General features: G+C 42.1%; 1 protein-coding gene across 1 annotated transcript in view; it reads left to right on the forward strand.

The window, feature by feature from the left end:
* Window positions 1-17,731, forward strand: part of PIAS1 (protein inhibitor of activated STAT 1) — a 90,926-nt gene that overhangs the window by 54,022 nt on the left and 19,173 nt on the right. Inside the window, exons 3-6 of the mRNA XM_077827790.1 lie at window positions 13,508-13,592; window positions 14,307-14,354; window positions 15,760-15,850; window positions 16,797-16,931. Coding sequence (XP_077683916.1) covers window positions 13,508-13,592; window positions 14,307-14,354; window positions 15,760-15,850; window positions 16,797-16,931 — 359 coding nt within the window. The remainder of the gene's footprint in view (window positions 1-13,507; window positions 13,593-14,306; window positions 14,355-15,759; window positions 15,851-16,796; window positions 16,932-17,731) is intronic.

Here is a 17,731-nt window from a genome sequence, read left to right on the forward strand (position 1 = left end):
TTCGCTGCAGACGAAACACGTTTGCGGCTGATTCATCGGCTGATGGGCTTTCTCCAGTAATTGATACCTGTGCTATGCCATGACCCTTTTTAAAATGCCTTATAAACCCCTTGCTGGCTTGGAATGATTCATCCCCCGTTAAATTTCCACATTTTGTTGCTTGGGCTTGACGAATTGGCCCACTTAGTAGCATTCCTTTCAGCCTTTCCTGAGCAAACCACATGCACGTGGCTTTGTCCGTTGTGGGTTTTACTGAATAGCGCGCACGTTTTCGCTTAAGCCCTGTGGCAGAATCGATGTTTTGTGCAAAGGCATTCAGTTTAGATTCGTTTTTTAGCCCTCCTCGGAGAGTAGATGCAGCAACCCCAATAGCTTTGGAAACGCCAGGCTGGGTTTCTCCACTAGTTACTCGGTCTGTTGCAGCTAGCTTTTCTCCTACAGGGTAGGGACACTGCCGCGTGCCCTCTGCCAGTGTAGTAGGCCTACGGTTAAAATTTTCTAATGGGGGGTGTGTGTGTGTGTGTGTGTATATATATATATATTACTATAATACTACTATATATATCTCTCTCTCTCTCTCTTTCTAGCTTGACCATGACTAATCGTGTGTGATACGTCTTTACCAATATCAGTAAAGACGTAGGACACGTTTCTGCTCTGCACTTCCTGTCGATTTCTGTCAGTGAGTTAGTGAGCAAATCTGTAGCGCTGCATAGCAAGTTCCCGTACCCCGTGTTAACGAGTCTCGCGTGTTAAATAGGTAGCACTGGGAGGCATGGTGCTACTGTGCGTTAAGCGGATTCGCGTGTAAACAGGTCTGTACTGTACTAATAATACTTAGCATTTTTCAGAGTACGTACAAAAATTACAGAGGGATAACGTTTTCTGCCAATTTTTCTTGATCTATATACTTAACGATATGTCGTGTGTGTGTATGTATGTATCATACACAGAATAGAAATTTGTCTTGCATACTTAACCCAGACCAGATGCAGTGGATGACCAAACTAGCAGGTTTATGACAATAGAGCAGTGGTTCTCAAACTGTGGGTCAGGACTCCAGAGTGAGTCACGACCCACTTTGAATGGGGTGGCCAGGGCCAGCATTCAACTTGCTGGGACCCAGGGCTGAAGCCCTAGCTCCAGCCCCTCCTGGGATGGCAGGGCTCAGGCTATGGCCCCCTTTCCACCCCACCCGGGGCAGCGGGGCTCAGGCTGCAGCCCCCTCTTCCCCACACCCAGGATGATGGGGCTCAGGCTCCGCCCCCTCCTGGGGTCATGCAGTAACTTTATCAGAAGTGGGTCACGGGGCAATGAAGTTTGAAAATCCCTGCAATAGAGAAACCCTGCAAGAGAAACCGATTTGCAATGAGAAATGTATTTTTATGCAGACTGTCTACAATTTTTGTTGTTGACACCTATTTATTTAAGACCATAGTGGGGAGAAAAGCGCTCTGTTAAAGATTCAAACCTCTGACCTTTCTGATAAGGGCCAGGAGAGTTCCTAATCCATATCTAAATCATCCAATAAGTCGTTCAGCAACACAGGGAAGATGAGACTTGAGGTTCCTGATATTTCGAAGGACTAGTTGGCACTACAAAGGCATTGCTGATATAGTTGCAACAGCAAAGCTCCCTTGCAGAGATGAAGCTTACTCTTTTTTTTTGCTGGTGTGAGCTGGTGTACATGGGGGTGGTTACTGGCATAGCTGTGTCAGTTAAGAGCGTGAACTCCTCTCAGCCCCCTTCCCTCCTTCCAACATAGCTGTGCTTCAGAGCTGGCTGTGTGTATGTATACACATTATACTTACACACATGCTTTATATAAAATTTTTTTAGCTTCTGACATTTTAAACCATTTTTCCCCCTCTACAGGCCACTTTTAAAATAATCAAGTCGTACACCATTGAGCCAGCACCCCAGCATAGGACACTATGCTAATGGTGAGATGTAACCACAAAGGTCTTAATCACTCATAGTTAAGTGAAAGTTGTTGTGTGGTCTTTGTTTGTGTCCTGACTTAAATTCTCCCTTTTAGTATTGATTTAAAAAATATATATGTATTTTTTTGTTTTCCCTTTGTTAAATAATAGTGCTGCTTGCATGGAATTGCTGCCACACGTCACTTCAAATGTGAAATATATTTTATGTCATAGTGAATGGTCTTTGTGATGGGGGGCTTGGAGGGCCAGGTAGCCTGGTGGTTAGTGCACCTGTTCTCCAGCCGCTTGTCTTATTGTCGGGGGGGCAGTAGCAGTGCCTGGTCCATGCCTCTAGGCTGGCATTATTTGGGCCTCCCCACTGTGTCTGGGGTCTTTGTCCTTAAGCATGGTGTGGTAGGAGAACCTGGGCCCTCCCACTCCACCAGGTCAGGGCCCTGTGGAAAGTAGCAATGGCAGGATCCTCCCCTTAGCGAGCCTAAATCTGCCACCCTGGGCTACTTTTGCCTATGTGCCCCTTCATTTTGGGGCATGATACTTATAGTCTGAACAGTCAATAACTTCACAAAGTCCCAAGTGAACAGGGCTTCTTTGCAAGACCTGCTGCTTCTTGAAGTGGGTGGCGGTTGCTGGTGGCATTACCTGCTATGTGTAGTCCCCTCTCAGGCCCAACCTTCTGTCTGGCTTCCTGAAAGAAGGATTCAGCTCTCCTGCAGCCTGTCCATCATCCCTTGCCTGGGCTTCTGAGTTCTGTGGTGACCTAGAATCCTATTTTCGACGTCTCCGACTCAAGGAATATTTCCAAAATACCTCTGAACAGCATACTAATCCACAGAGGCCTCCCTACCAACATTACAAAAAGAAGGATTCTAGGTGGACTCCTCCTGAAGGTCGAAACAGCAGACTGGACTTCTACATAGAGTGCTTCCGCCGACGTGCACGGGCTGAAATTGTGGAAAAGCAGCATCACTTGCCCCACAACCTCAGCAGTGCAGAACACAACGCCATCCACAGCCTCAGAAACAACTCTGACATCATAATCAAAAAGGCTGACAAAGGAGGTGCTGTTGTTGTCATGAATAGGTCGGAATATGAACAAGAGGCTGCTCGGCAGCTCTCCAACACCACTTTCTACAAGCCATTACCCTATGATCCCACTGAGAGTTACCAAAAGCAACTACAGCATTTGCTCAAGAAACTTCCTGAAAAAGCACAAGATCAAATCCGCACAGACACACCCCTGGAACCCCGACCTGGGATATTCTATCTACTACCCAAGATCCATAAACCTGGAAATCCTGTGTGCCCCATCATCTCAGGCATTGGCACCCTGACAGCAGGATTGTCTGGCTATGTAGACTCCCTCCTCAGGCCCTACGCTACCAGCACTCCCAGCTACCTTCGAGACACCACTGACTTCCTGAGGAAACTACAATCCATCGGTGATCTTCCTGATAACACCATCCTGGCCATTACGGATGTAGAAGCCCTCTACACCAACATTCCACACAAAGATGGACTACAAGCCGTCAAGAACACTATCCACGATAATGTCACGGCTAACCTGGTGGCTGAACTTTGAGACTTTGTCCTTACCCATAACTATGTTACATTTGGGGACAATGTATACCTTCAGATCAGCGGCACTGCTATGGGTACCCGCATAGCCCCACAGTATGCCAACATTTTTATGGCTGATTTAGAACAACGCTTCCTCAGCTCTCGTCCCCTAACGCCCCTACTCTACTTGCGCTACATTGATGACATCTTCATCATCTGGACCCATGGAAAAGAAGCGCTTGAGGAATTCCACCATGATTTCAACAATTTCCATCCCACCATCAACCTCAGCCTGGTCCAGTCCACACAAGAGATCCACTTCCTGGACACTACAGTGCTAATAAACGATGGTCACATAAACACCACCCTATACCGGAAACCTACTGACCGCTATTCCTACCTACATGCCTCCAGCTTTCACCCTGACCACACCACACGATCCATCGTCTACAGCCAAGCTCTGCGATACAACCGCATTTGCTCCAACCCCTCAGACAGAGACAAACACCTACAAAATCTCTATCAAGCATTCTTACAACTACAATACCCACCTGCGGAAGTGAAGAAACAGATTGACAGTGCCAGAAGAGTTCCCAGAAGTTACCTACTACAGGACAGGCCTAACAAAGAAAATAACAGAACGCCACTAGCCGTCACCTTCAGCCCCCAACTAAAACCCCTCCAATGCATTATTAAGGATCTACAACCTATCCTGAAGGATGACCCAACACTCTCACAAATCTTGGGAGACAGGCCAGTCCTTGCCTACAGACAGCCCCCCAACCTGAAGCAAATACTCACCAACAACCACATACCACACAACAGAACCACTAACCTATCCTCGCAACAAAGCCCGTTGCCAACTGTGTCCACGTATCTATTCAGGGGACACCATCACAGGGCCTAATAACATCAGCCACACTATCAGAGGCTTGTTCACCTGCTCATCCACCAATGTGATCTATGCCATCATATGCCAGCAATGCCCCTCTGCCATGTACATTGGTCAAACTGGACAGTCTCTAGGTAAAAGAATAAATGGACACAAATCAGATGTCAAGAATTATAACATTCATAAACCAGTCGGAGAACACTTCAATCTCTCTGGTCACGCAATCACAGACATGAAGGTCGCTATCTTATAACAAAAAAACTTCAAATCCAGACTCCAGCGAGAAACTGCTGAATTGGAATTCATTTGCAAATTGGATACTATTAATTTAGGCTTAAATAGAGACTGGGAGTGGCTAAGTCATTATGCAAGGTAGCCTATTTCCCCTTGTTTTTTCCTACCCCTCCCCCGACATTCTGGCTAAACTTGGATTTATGCTGGAAATGCCCCACCTTGATTATCATACACATTGTGAGGAGAGTGGTCAGTTTGGATGAGCTATTACCAGCAGGAGAGTGAGTTTGTGTGTGTAGGTTTTGGGGGGGGGGGGGGTGAGAAAACCTGGATTTGTGCTGGAGATGGCCCACCTTGATTTTCATACACATTGTAAAGAGAGTGGTCACTTTGGATGGGCTATTACCAGCAGGAGAGTGGGGTGGGAGGAGGTATTGTTTCATGGTCTCTGTGTATATAATGTCTTCTGCAGTTTCCACAGTATGCATCTGATGAAGTGAGCTGTAGCTCACGAAAGCTTATGCTCAAATAAATTGGTTAGTCTCTCGGTGCCACAAGTACTTCTTTTCTTTTTGTGAACACAGACTAACACGGCTGTTACTCTGAAACCTTTTAATCTGCTCTTCCTGCTGGAGTATGCTCAGCTGGCCTGTAGGGATGGGGTTACCTGGGCCTATTATTGCCTTTTAACCCCTTTGGGCCCTCTGCAGGGTCTGTATAACCCAGCACAGTAGTCTTGGACTGTAAAGGCAGATTATGATTTCAGTTGTATCAAGACCTGTTCATATCCTATAAATCCAGTAGAAGCATAGGAATTGTGTAAAAGGTTCAGCTCAGGAAGGTGGTAGGCCTTTTATCCATTTCTAATTTCCTTAAATCCAATAATTTCTCACTAAGGAATGAATGTTTTCTGTAATACTGATACTCTTATAGTGTAAATGACTTTGAAAGCTCAGTCCCTGAGCTAGAACTAGCAGTATTAAGTCGGGTCTTTATATTATTCTCAGTTAATATCTGGAAGTATTTGGAGTCCTTATATTTTTCCTTTAGACTTTTATATAAACATTAATACTTCAAATTTTCCATTTCTGATGGTAATGATTGTCTGTGTGACGTTATCTGATTAAAATATGACCATGCAGATCATTGTTGTTACCACCGTTATATAATTGCAACAAATCTCATACAAAGTATGTCAAGTAAGGTGTCAATATAAAAGTTATGATTTGCTGAATATAATTATGCTATTTGTATACATGTTTCATTTTTGTATCTGACGTTATGAATATTAACTTTGTACCTGCATTTCAAATGTTTGCTTATGTGGTAACACCCACAAGGTATTTAGCCTGCACATCTTAAAGGGATTATTCAAGTTAAGTGGCCCATCAAGGAACGCTTAACTCACAGTGGACCATGGGAGACACCTATCTACACTTAATGGACTTCCTTTGAACGTGCTAACTAGGGTATGGATGATGGCTTCTACTATGACTAAGTGAAGCATGCATGGGCATGACATGTTACTTGCCCATGTGACTCCAAGCACCATCTTGTTCCCTGTAATTTTCCACAGTGAGAACCATGGGTTTCCCTTCACTTGTCAGAAGCAATAAAAGGCCCTGCAAACATCTGCATTTTGTCTCTTTCCTGCTCACACCTCTGGACTATGAACTTATACTAATGGGAGCATTCTAACCAAGGGACTGAGGACCTTCCAAGGATTTGGAAGCAACCAGAGACTTGACTTAAGACCCACAGCTACAGGGCTAGCTCTCCTCTGTCCCATCTTCTGGTCTTATTGAGTGCTCCCTCTCAGTTGTTTAGGCCACTTGCTTTTACCTGTCCGTGGAATCCTGCCATTCTTAGACTTGGCCCTAGCTTAGAGTACCTTGTGCACTAACAGTGATTACTCATAAGAACAGCCATAGTGGGTAAGACCAAAGGTCCGTCTAGCCCAGTATCCTGTCTTCCAATAGTGGCCAATGCCAGGTGCCCCAGAGGGAGTGAACAGGTAATCATCAAGTGATCCATTCCCTGTTGCTCATTCCCAGGTTCTGGCAAGCAGAGGATGGGGACACCCATCCCTGTCCATCCTGGCTAATAGCCATTGATGGACCTATCCTCCATGAATTTATCTAGTTCTTTTTTGAACCCTATAGTCTTATAGTCTTGGTCTTCACAACATCCTCTGGCAAAGAGTTCCACAGGTTGACTGTGCGTTGTGTGAAGAAATACTTCCTTTTGTTTGTTTAAAATCGTCTGCCTATTTAATTTCATTTGGTGACCCCGAGATCTTGTGTTATGAGAAAGGGTAAATGACACTTCATTATTCACTTTCTCCACACCAGTCATGATTTTATAGAGCTCAATCGTATCCCCACTCAGCAGGCCCAACTCAGTTTGGAACCTTTATTAATAAAAATACTTTGTTGCTGTAGCACCTAGGAGCCCCAGTCAAGGACCAGGACCCCATTGTTCTAGGCACTGTACAAACGCAAGACAAAAAGACTGTCCCCAAAGGGTTTATAATCTAAGTATAAGAGGCACCACACATACAGACAGATGGGAGAGTGTAAAGAAACAGTGAGACCTTATTGGTCAGCCATTTTTTGTAGGCATCACGGCAAAGGAGAGTTTTAAGGAGGGATTTAAAGGAGGATATGGAGGTAATTTTGCAGATGTGTATAGTGAGCACCTCTCAGGTGTGAGGTGGGAGAAAGCAGGAAGGTTCTTGTTTGAAAACTTAACAAGTGGGTGTTGAAGGCTGGCCTCCTGGGCCAATTGGAGCCAGGAATAGACCTCACTACTAAATGCGAGGGATGATCGGTATGATGGGGAAAGGTCATGATGGGCCTGAAAGTGCAGCCAGGCCACTTATGTTGGATGCAGTAGAGAAATGGGAACCATTAGAGCAGTGGTTCTCAACCTGCAGGCCGCTTGCAGCCCGTTCAGCACACAGCTGTGGCCCATGACACATCATACAGGGTGTGTGTGTGTGTGGCCCACATAACACAAAGGGAGCTGCATGTGCAGCCCACAGTGATAAATAGGTTGAGAACCATTGCATTAGGATTCAGAGAGGGGTAACATGGTTGAAGCGATGGGCTAGGAAAATGATCTTTGCTGCACCATTCTGAATCTTTATGAGCGGCACAAGAATGCATTTCTCAATGCCTGGGAAAAAGATGTGGAAGTAATCAAGACCCACAGTGATGAGAATCCTGTGATCAGACTGTCAGGAACTGTGGCCAGTGGTTAATACAGTAACCAGGCAGCTTTCTTAAACCAAACTATTGTTGAATCTTAACAGTAGGAACACAACAAAGCATAAAAGAAAAAGAACTTTAAAACATTATAAGGTCTGTTTGCATGTCTGTTTACCTAGAAGCTTGCTATGCCTCGGCAGAGTGCCCAGGCAGGTCCCTAGTTACTCCAGAGCCCTAGCTGCTCATGAATCACACTGAGAAAGGCATCAACCAAATCCCCGCATCTCCCAGGTTCGTACCTCAGGAATATACCGTCTTTCATTGCTCAAGATGAGCTCAAGATGAGCAGTGCAAGTCTCAGTGGAAAGTGGATATACGCCAACCTTTGTAAACCTGAACAGATTTACGAAACATTTCAGGCAAACCCACTGGTAAAGATAAACAGTAAAACAAGTTTATTGACTACAAAAGATAGATAGATTTTTAACTGATTAAAAGTGATAGGCAGAAAGTCAGAGTAGTTAACAAAATAAAATATAAGCATGCAGTCTAAACTCTCAACCCTATTAGACTGGGCAACATCTAGATTAAGCAGTTTTTCTCACCCCCCTGAATATTGCAATTCTTAGTACACGGGTTTCACCCTTGAAACGTTGGCCAGTCTCCTCTGTTGGAGTCTTCTCAGTGTCCTTGTTGCTTGCAGCACAGGTGGGGGAGAAAAGGCCAAGCATGGGGCCATTGTGTTCAGTTTTATACCCTTAGTTCATGTGCTCGGAGAACACAAGTCCAGGCATGTCTGATGGGCATTGCTGAGTCCCCAGGCAAGGCTGAGCAATTCCCTTGGTTTTGCCTTATGCCAGGTGAGTCATTGAATGGTAACTCCCTTGCTGGACAATGGGAGTTGATGGTTGTTTGACGCCTGCCTGGGCGTTGGTTACTTTCCTTGCTGTTGTCTCTGCGGAGCTAATACCTGGTCGATTCCCCAACTTACAGCATGTTTTACTGACAGCCGTACAACACAATCTCATAACTTCATATGTACTAATGATATACATGTTTAGATAGAACAGTGACTTCCAGCAGATCATTACATTTCCCCTGATACCTTACATGGCATGCTTTATATGCAAGATCACAATCATATTTAAATGATGAATGGGGGTTACAGGGTGCTCCCCCCGAAGTACAGAGTTTAAAGCTTTCTCTCATGCATGCATACACAAAACACCCAGTTGGACATTCTAAGTGTACATGTATTTGAACTTAAACACTTCCTAGGTTGTTAAGAGTTCAAGACAATCGCATGTCATTTAAAAAGTGACCATGACCTTGATATTACAACGTAATATAAATGCAAATATACAATTGTGGTCTTTGTTACCTATTGGAATATATTAATTTTAGAAGGTTAAATTCAATTAATAGAGTGCACACTGAATTCCACACTTTGACATATTCACACTTAAATTTTTTTTTTTTTCAGATGGACAATCTCTTTACTAATAGTGACAGGTTTCAGAGTAACAGCCGTGTTAGTCTGTATTCGCAAAAAGAAAAGGAGTACTTGTGGCACCTTAGAGACTAACCAATTTATTTGAGCATGAGCTTTCGTGAGCTACAGCTCACTTCATCAGATGGTATGCATCTGATGAAGTGAGCTGTAGCTCACGAAAGCTCATGCTCAAATAAATTGGTTAGTCTCTAAGGTGCCACAAGTACTCCTTTTCTTTTTACTAATAGTATCAGACACAGTTTTGGTAGGTCACATCCAAACTAATATTGGCTTTAACCAACATACTGAGCTACACAGTTTCCTGCAGGTGGTGATGTCAGTGATGATCATTTGCTTACTGCTTTGTCTGACTAGGATTCTGAAATCTTTTCTTAAGGTGGATATACTTATTTGAAATGGCTTCTGGACCAACTTTCCTTCAAGTCATAAGGACTCTTTCTATTTGCAGTTGGGTAACATTCCTGTGATGACTACAGCAATTGCTTACATGGAAAAGCAATACAGCGGACCCTCGCTAGAATGTGCGTCTATATGGTGCGAATTCGTATATAACGCGGTCGTGGCCATGGATCCCAAATTTAATTACTTTTTAATTAGAATTAATTTTAAAGCAGTCCCCGCATGGATCCCAAATCACACGTTCTAGCGAGGGTCCGGTGTATTTGGACAATGTTGTTTTGCACCTGGGAATGGGGAGAAAAGCCTGCACCTTGTGATCAAGCACGTCTTTGTAGAATAGATCACTAATAGTCTGAAGCCCACATTTTGGGTACCACTGGTTTATCAAATGCTGATTTCTGCTCAGATATGGGATGGAGTGGGTATTCAATTGATAACCAAGAATAGAAAAACTCACTACGTGTTTTCGTTGCTGTTATCTTGGAATATAAACTAACAATGATGGTTTAAAAAAGCAAAAACAAGGCTAATTTTTTTCTTATCCCTTTCAATGTATGTTTAAATCTAGGTAATGGTCTTGGATTAAATAAACTAATCCTAAATTTAAAAAGGATCATTTAAGATTTTTATGATTTCATCAGATATTTTAAAGGTTATATGAATTTGAGGGATGATAGTTTCCATAAAATAACATATTTTTGGAACTAAATCAATTCAAGTAAAAGGCATCTATTCTTTTATAAATGTGCCAAGGCTATAGCATATGAGATGTTTGACTTATGGAATCTCCCATGTCAGCACAGAAGAATGTACTTCTGCATTATAAGATGGTAACAATTTGGCAGAACTGTGAAGCAGCATGAAATTGTATACAGAGGATTTGAAGTTACTTTTCAAGGTCACGGGCCTGTGTATTTTTCCTTAGTAAAAATCAAAACAAGCTGATGGATTAAAAGAGACTTGCAAAGAAGGGGGTGGAAAATTGAGTTTATGGCCTTTTTTGTTGTCTTATTATGTAGAACTAAGTGGGAGGGCAAAAAGAGGAGAGTGTGTGTGTGAGAGAGAGTTTTTAAAAATGCTTTTTTCTGTTAGTTTATTTCACCCATATTCTACACATAGACTGGTGGTGTTGCCAAAGCCAATAAAGTTGAAAGCTGAGCAACTGAGAGGAAGAGATTTCTAGCCAGAGTGTTCTAGAATGTTGTTTTTGAACACCTATTTAACTTCACTGAATAATTAAATGTTGGCTAAAGGAAGCCTTTGTTAAACATTCAACACCTTTGTCCTTCAATTAAGGTGTTGCAGCTTACAACAAACATCCCTGAGACCTTCCAGAGCTTCTCTAGCAAAACCAGACTTGAAATTTCTAAGGTAAAAAACAAGCAAGAAATTTAAAAATCAAAACAAGAATTGTTCAGGCCACGTTTCGTATCTTCAAAAACAAAGAAGAGAACAAATTCTTCACCACCCTGCGCCCCGCCCCCCTTTTTGAAGCATCTTTTGCAGGGCAGCGTATTAGAATGATTGGGTAGTTTATCTTGGGTTGAACACAATAGATCACTTATTAATCTGTTCTTTTATATCTGGCTATGGGGTGTTTGTGTAATATATATGGAGTATAAAAATGTTTTGTTTCAGAGTAACAGCCGTGTTAGTCTGTATTCGCAAAAAGAAAAGGAGGACTTGTGGCACCTTAGAGACTAAGCAATTTATTTGACCATGAGCTTTCGTGAGCTGCATCCGATGAAGTGAGCTGTAGCTCACGAAAGCTCATGCTCAAATAAATTGGTTAGTCTCTAAGGTGCCACAAGTACTCCTTTTCTTTTTTTAAAAATGTTTTGTTTATATTGTACATCGTGTGCATTTTATTCATACTTTTCCAAAATTCATAAATTACCATAGTTGTGATTGATTTGGATCTTGGTCTTTGCACCAGAGTGTGCTATCTCGAGTTTGGCAGAGGAGGAAATGGTATTCTGTATTTTTAAAAAGAATAAGTAGCGTGAGTTGGGGGTTGGTAGGAATGGTTAGCAGGGACGGTTAGCTGTTAGATTGATGTTATGTGCTAGAACCCTAATCCTGATTGGTCTGTGGGTGCTATCATAATATAAATGTTTATTAATAAACATTGTCCTACTTTAATATGTTCCATCTCTTTAACCAGCCAGGATATATCCTGAGTGATATCTGTTAATGAAATTGATTTTAGTATAAATGACAGGCGGCTAGATAAACACACACTTTCTTTCTATTTAAATAGGTTCTCCTATCTCCCCCACCCCCCCACACACACAAAAAAAAAAAAAAGAAAAAAAAGCGGTTACTGGCATGTTGTCTGCTTATATCCATATGGCTTTATTGGTTGCTGCACACATTTTAATAGCGCAACAGTTATTATCCCTTAGAAGTACTGTTCATGGTATGTATTGACCAAAGTGATGGCTCAATAAAATATCTTATAAATGAGCTGTTCTGCGTGTTGTCTGTGCACACTTATGACAATACCCAACACCTGTGTTATTGACGCAGAATAAAGATCTGAATGTAATTTAAAGGTGTCACTGTGGTGTTTAGAATCCATCAAATACCTGCATGGTATCCATTTTATAATTGGGTCCAAGCTGCAGATATATTGTTGCCTTACTGTGGGTTGATTCTTCTGGTATCCTGTTAAGCATCCATGGTTCCTCAGGAATGAGTTGGAAGTGAATGGTAGCAAAGTAGAAAATCATCAGACTGGTAGGTGTTTAAAACACAAAGCAGGAGTTAGTCATCATAACATGATACAAATGGTTAGAAGTAATTAAGCGGAATGTTCTTCTTTGTTACAAATTGTCCTCTGATACCATGGTGATAAGCATGTTAAAATTTCCTAGATGGATTTTTTTTTTTTTTTTTTTTTTTAAAGCAAGCAACTTTTAGTGCTCAGGAAAGGTACCATTTCTAATAGCTTTGCAGTTGAAAGTACTTTATCCACAGATTGTATGGTATGTGACAACACAGTGATCTTTGCAGTATCCACATGCAAGGGAGAAGTTGCAGGCATAAGCCTGGGTAGCTTAGAATTTCATTTACTCCTTCTTCCCCAACAGGTGTGTAATGCATGCATAATGTTTATTTTATTATGGCTCCGATGTTGAAAGATTTGTATTTTAATAAATTAAGCACAACTGTTATGTCTGAGTTGTACATCTCACGAAGCGTGAGTGTATAACATATATTGTTAAATATATATAGTGGTTTTGATGGGAACTGCTCGTCTCATTCAGCTGTAAATTCTGTATTTTTCTCATGTATATAATTACTGTACTTTTAGAGACTAATTCAGGAACATATAATGAAAATGAATCCAGAGAAAAAAGTGTAATTTTAAAGGCTTCTTTGAAAAGCATTTTCACGCATTTTGTACTTTAAAGCCAAATAATAGTCTTGACAATGTTAACCTTTTTTTATTTCTCTTTGACTGGTAGGTAGAAAATGCTATTTCTTCACTTGATTTGTCACTGCCTTAATATGGTTCTCATTAAAATGTTCAGTTATTTTTTTTAGCTTTTATAAAAGCTTTAATAAAGGTGTATATCTAGGTGCCTTTGAAATAAGTTACTAAAACAAACAACAGCAGATACTTTTAACACTATATCATGTGTGATATAAACATATATTAAGCTATTTTAGTTTTATTCTAAAGCAACGTACCATGCTACATATACTTTCTCTATTGCTGTATTTTATAGTGACTCTGTCTTTTTCTCTTTCCTAGCATCAGATAATAGCCAGCGATTTCGAGAAACCTGTTTTGCATTTGCATTGACACCGCAACAAGTGCAGCAAATCAGCAGTTCAATGTAAGTGCATTTCTAGAAATCCTTCAGGGTAGTATTTCTGAACTCTGAAACTGAACCAACGTACAGTATCTTCAAAAAAGACCAAAACAAACCCAAATCTGTCTTAATACCCAGTAGCGGACTAGGCAATTCACAGACTACATACAAAAGACACAGGCCCAGCCCGAAAGAGCTCATAATCTAAATTTTAGTAATGTGATGAGAGTGACGAAGGGTGGTGAGAGGAGGCGATGAGCATGGGGATGTGATTCCTCCTTTTAAACATGTGAACATACTCGTGGGAATTTTTCTTCCAATATATAAAACCAAGGAAGGTACGGAGATTGAGATTATTGATTCAGTTATTATAGTCAACATGATGGAGATCAATAGTTCAGAAGTGGTTTAAAAGAACAGAGCCTGATAGTTTGATGGACCAGAGAAGGAAGGCGCTCCAGGAATAGTGGCGAATATGCAAAGTGTAGAGATAGTAGTGAAAGAATGGGCCATAACTGCTGACAAGGGGCTTAATCCAGTGTCCTTTATAGTCCAGTGAGCATTTGATGAGTCCTCAAGTGAGCAATCTGCTAAATCTCAGTTTTGGAGGAGCATGCCTACACAAGAGATTAAGTATCACAGATTGTGGTAGTGTACTCACTCATCAGAGCTTTGCTTTTCAGGTTTTGTTTTTATATGTGCCACATTTTTAATTTGTATTTGTCCTATCTTTGCTAGGGACATTTCTGGGACCAAATGTGACTTCACAGTACAGGTCCAGCTAAGGTACAGTATTCATACAGTATAATCTTGGGGCCAGTGGATTTTTAAATAGTTTTGGAATATAAATCTTATTATGACATCTCCTTCTAATGTGTATACACCCCAGTAAATCATTATTGCTCTTTCAGGGGCTATGAGGGAAGAAATAAATCTAATCCTGCTGTATTCTAACAGTGGGGGAAGGAGGCATAGGAAGGAGCTGACTCCTGCTAGAAATCCCAGTCTGGGGGTACTGCAAAAAGAACAGACTACAGCTATTTGCCCTTGCTCTGTGCAGCTTTTCAGAAGCTCCTCATGACTGTCCATCCAGTCTGTCAGCAGCCCTAGATGCACTCAGCTGTGACCATAACTTCCCTCTGTTTGCAGTTGTAGGTTGTGCTTGTGCTTCCTGCCCCCACTTCAGATCTGTTGTTGGATATGGGTGCCTGGGCCTCCCTCAGCTAGATCTAGAGAGGAAGCAGAAGACAGGATGTTCCAGCATGATGTCTGTTGGGTGCTGGCCACTTTGTTCAACTGGTGCAACTGTCAAGTATAGCAGCCCCATTCCATGTCTTTAACCAGGGAGACAGGAGGTGGGGAAATCACAGTCAGTCTGTTTTGGGTTTGCTGACAGACTTACTGTAATTTGGTTTGGTCCTATAATCTCTCTTTAATTTAGTGGTATTTCTGAATGGGTAGTGTGAGTCTCCTAGCAGACATCTAGAGGAGCTAAAAGGTTACTTTTGAATCTGGCGCATCAGTAAGGCTGGTACGTAGGAGGTCAGGGGATCTACAGTCACCTCAGAGGACAAAAGAGGGTCTGTCTACTACTGCTTCCAGCAGCAAACATGCCTTCATAATACTGAGATTAGCATTATCAGAAACTGTCTGAACTGAGGTAGGTGGTCTGCCCTTGAGCATCAGACTAACACTGGAAGCCTTAACTGCTGCAGCATGGCCTGCTTATCTTAGATAAAGGAGGAATAGTTGGAGAGGTAGCATGTATTCTCTCCTCTGCAAAAACCTTGGCTTTTAGTAAGGTGAGGTCAGGTAGCGAAGATCGAGGGAAGAGAAACTGGACAGACACTGAAGGATTCTGGTAGCAGGAACATGCTTTGTCTCATAATGAGTGAGTCATAGAAACAAGCCACGCATGGAGGAACCTAGAGCCCTCTTTATCCAAACAAGTACTTGTGCTTGGGACTTTTCTGCCTGTTGGTCACATGGCAATACAGAACAACTCAATAATTCCAGACTTCTCTATCAAAGTTGAAGATTTAATTCTACCTGCTGCTCAGACCGTCATCTGAATCTTCTTAAACACACATAATTCAGTAGCAAAAATCCATATCTAGTAACATGAAGTCCTTTAAGAACTTGTTTAACACATTTTAAATATGACAGGTGATCAAAACTCTTTGCCATTTAGGTTTTGTTTATCAGAAACCAGTTGTCCACAAGAAGATCACTTCCCACCCAATCTCTGTGTGAAAGTAAATGGGAAACCATGTAGCCTTCCAGTAAGTAATAGAGGTTCTTTTGATTTGTATCATGTCAGTAGTACAGCTAAGGATGTATGTTTGCCTGAAATATCATAAGAATAGCGGCTTCCATGTTTTTTAATGTTTGTTTTGACATCGGGTTGGGGGGGTCTGATTGTTGGGTGAATGAACTGGATAAAAAGTTAGGCAAGCTGTTATTGAAAAGTGTAACCCTACTGTGTAAGGGAAAGGGCTCAGACCTAGGTACCCCAGCTGTCGATGGGTATGTCTACACAGCAATTAAACTGGTGGGCCCATGTCAGCTGACTTGGGTTTGTGAGGTTTGTACAATTGTGGTGTAGATATTTAGGCTCAGGCTGGAGCCTGGGCTCTGGAACTCTCCCACTCGTTGGGTCCTAGAGCTTGGGCTCCAGCCTGAACCCAAATGTCTACACCACAATTTTACAGCCCTGCAGCCCATCCACTGTGAGCCTGAGTCAGCTGACCCAGGCCTGCCATTGGTTTTTAATTGCTGTGTTGACATACCCTTAGTGTCCCCATAAAGATAAATATTTTAAACTATATTTATAAGCGTGGTTCTGCAGTGTTGAGTTGGTTCCTAAATACCTGTCTGTGACTGTAACTTTTACCATGATTTCTAGGAGTTGTCATATTGTTACTATGACTGTTGCACAGTTTTCCAAGATTTACCATGGCAGACCTTCAACAGTAACTGATGTAGAATGGCTAGCATAAAATTCCCTAAATCTAAAAATCTGCATTGGGAAAATGAGTTTTCAAATTGGAAGGGTGTCAGCAGTTACAAGATTTAGATCTTGGCTGCTGGTTGTGTTTTTAAATACTTAGGGGGGAAAAAAGCAGGTTAATATCCCTCCACAAACAGTGCATGGAGTTTGTTAGGAAAAATGAGATTAAAATATCTCTTGTAAAGGGAAAAATGAAAAAAATAATTGTTTCATTTTAGGGCTATCTTCCACCAACCAAAAATGGTGTTGAACCAAAGCGACCTAGCCGACCAATCAATATTACCTCACTTGTCAGATTGTCTACAACGGTACCAAACACCATCGTCGTTTCATGGACTGCAGAAATTGGAAGAGTGAGTTACTATTTGGTCAGATCTATGTATTAGAGAAAAGTTTTAATCAGCTCTACAGTGGAGTCGCATCTTACGTGGGGGTTAGATTCTAAAGTCAGCGTAAGGTGAAAATCGCGTATAGTCAAAATTACCTTTGAAAATCCCTTAAATCGCCCATAAAGTACAGCTCACGAAAGCTTATGCTCAAATAAATTTGTTAGTCTCTAAGGTGCTACAAGTCCTCCTTTTCTTTTTGAGTATACACTCCATCACATTAAGATTGGGATCAATATCCATAGCGCTACGTATCCGTGAGAACGTAAGCCTCGTGTATGTGGCCTTGAAACAGCGAATCACGCCTTGGTTGAGAGGATGGAGGTGGTATGGGGGGGAGAAAGACGAAGTCAACGTCGTTACATGCAAACCGGAGTGCCGCAGGGTGGCCAGGAGCATTGTCTACGATCAGCAACACTTAAAAGTCAAGTCCTTTCTCTTCGAGGTACCGCTTGACCTCTGGAATGAAACACTTGTGGAACCAATCCAGAAACAATGCTGCTGTCACCCAGGCCTTTTTATTTGATTGCTAGAACACAGGCAGGAGATTTTTGTTCTTGCCTTTTAGGGCACAGGGATTTGCAGCCCTGTAGAGCAGTGGTTCCCAAACTGAGGTTCACAATGTTACAGGGGGTTTGCCAGAAAAAAATTCACTAATGGTGGCCAGAGGACCCTGGGCATTGGAGGCAGCAGGTGGGACCCGGTTGCAGGGCTGGCAGCCCGAGCCCCAGGGAGAACAGGGCAGGGCAGTTGGGGCTGGCAGCCCG

Source organism: Eretmochelys imbricata, chromosome 10, assembly GCF_965152235.1.
Source record: "Eretmochelys imbricata isolate rEreImb1 chromosome 10, rEreImb1.hap1, whole genome shotgun sequence".
Classification (NCBI taxonomy): domain Eukaryota; kingdom Metazoa; phylum Chordata; order Testudines; family Cheloniidae; genus Eretmochelys; species Eretmochelys imbricata.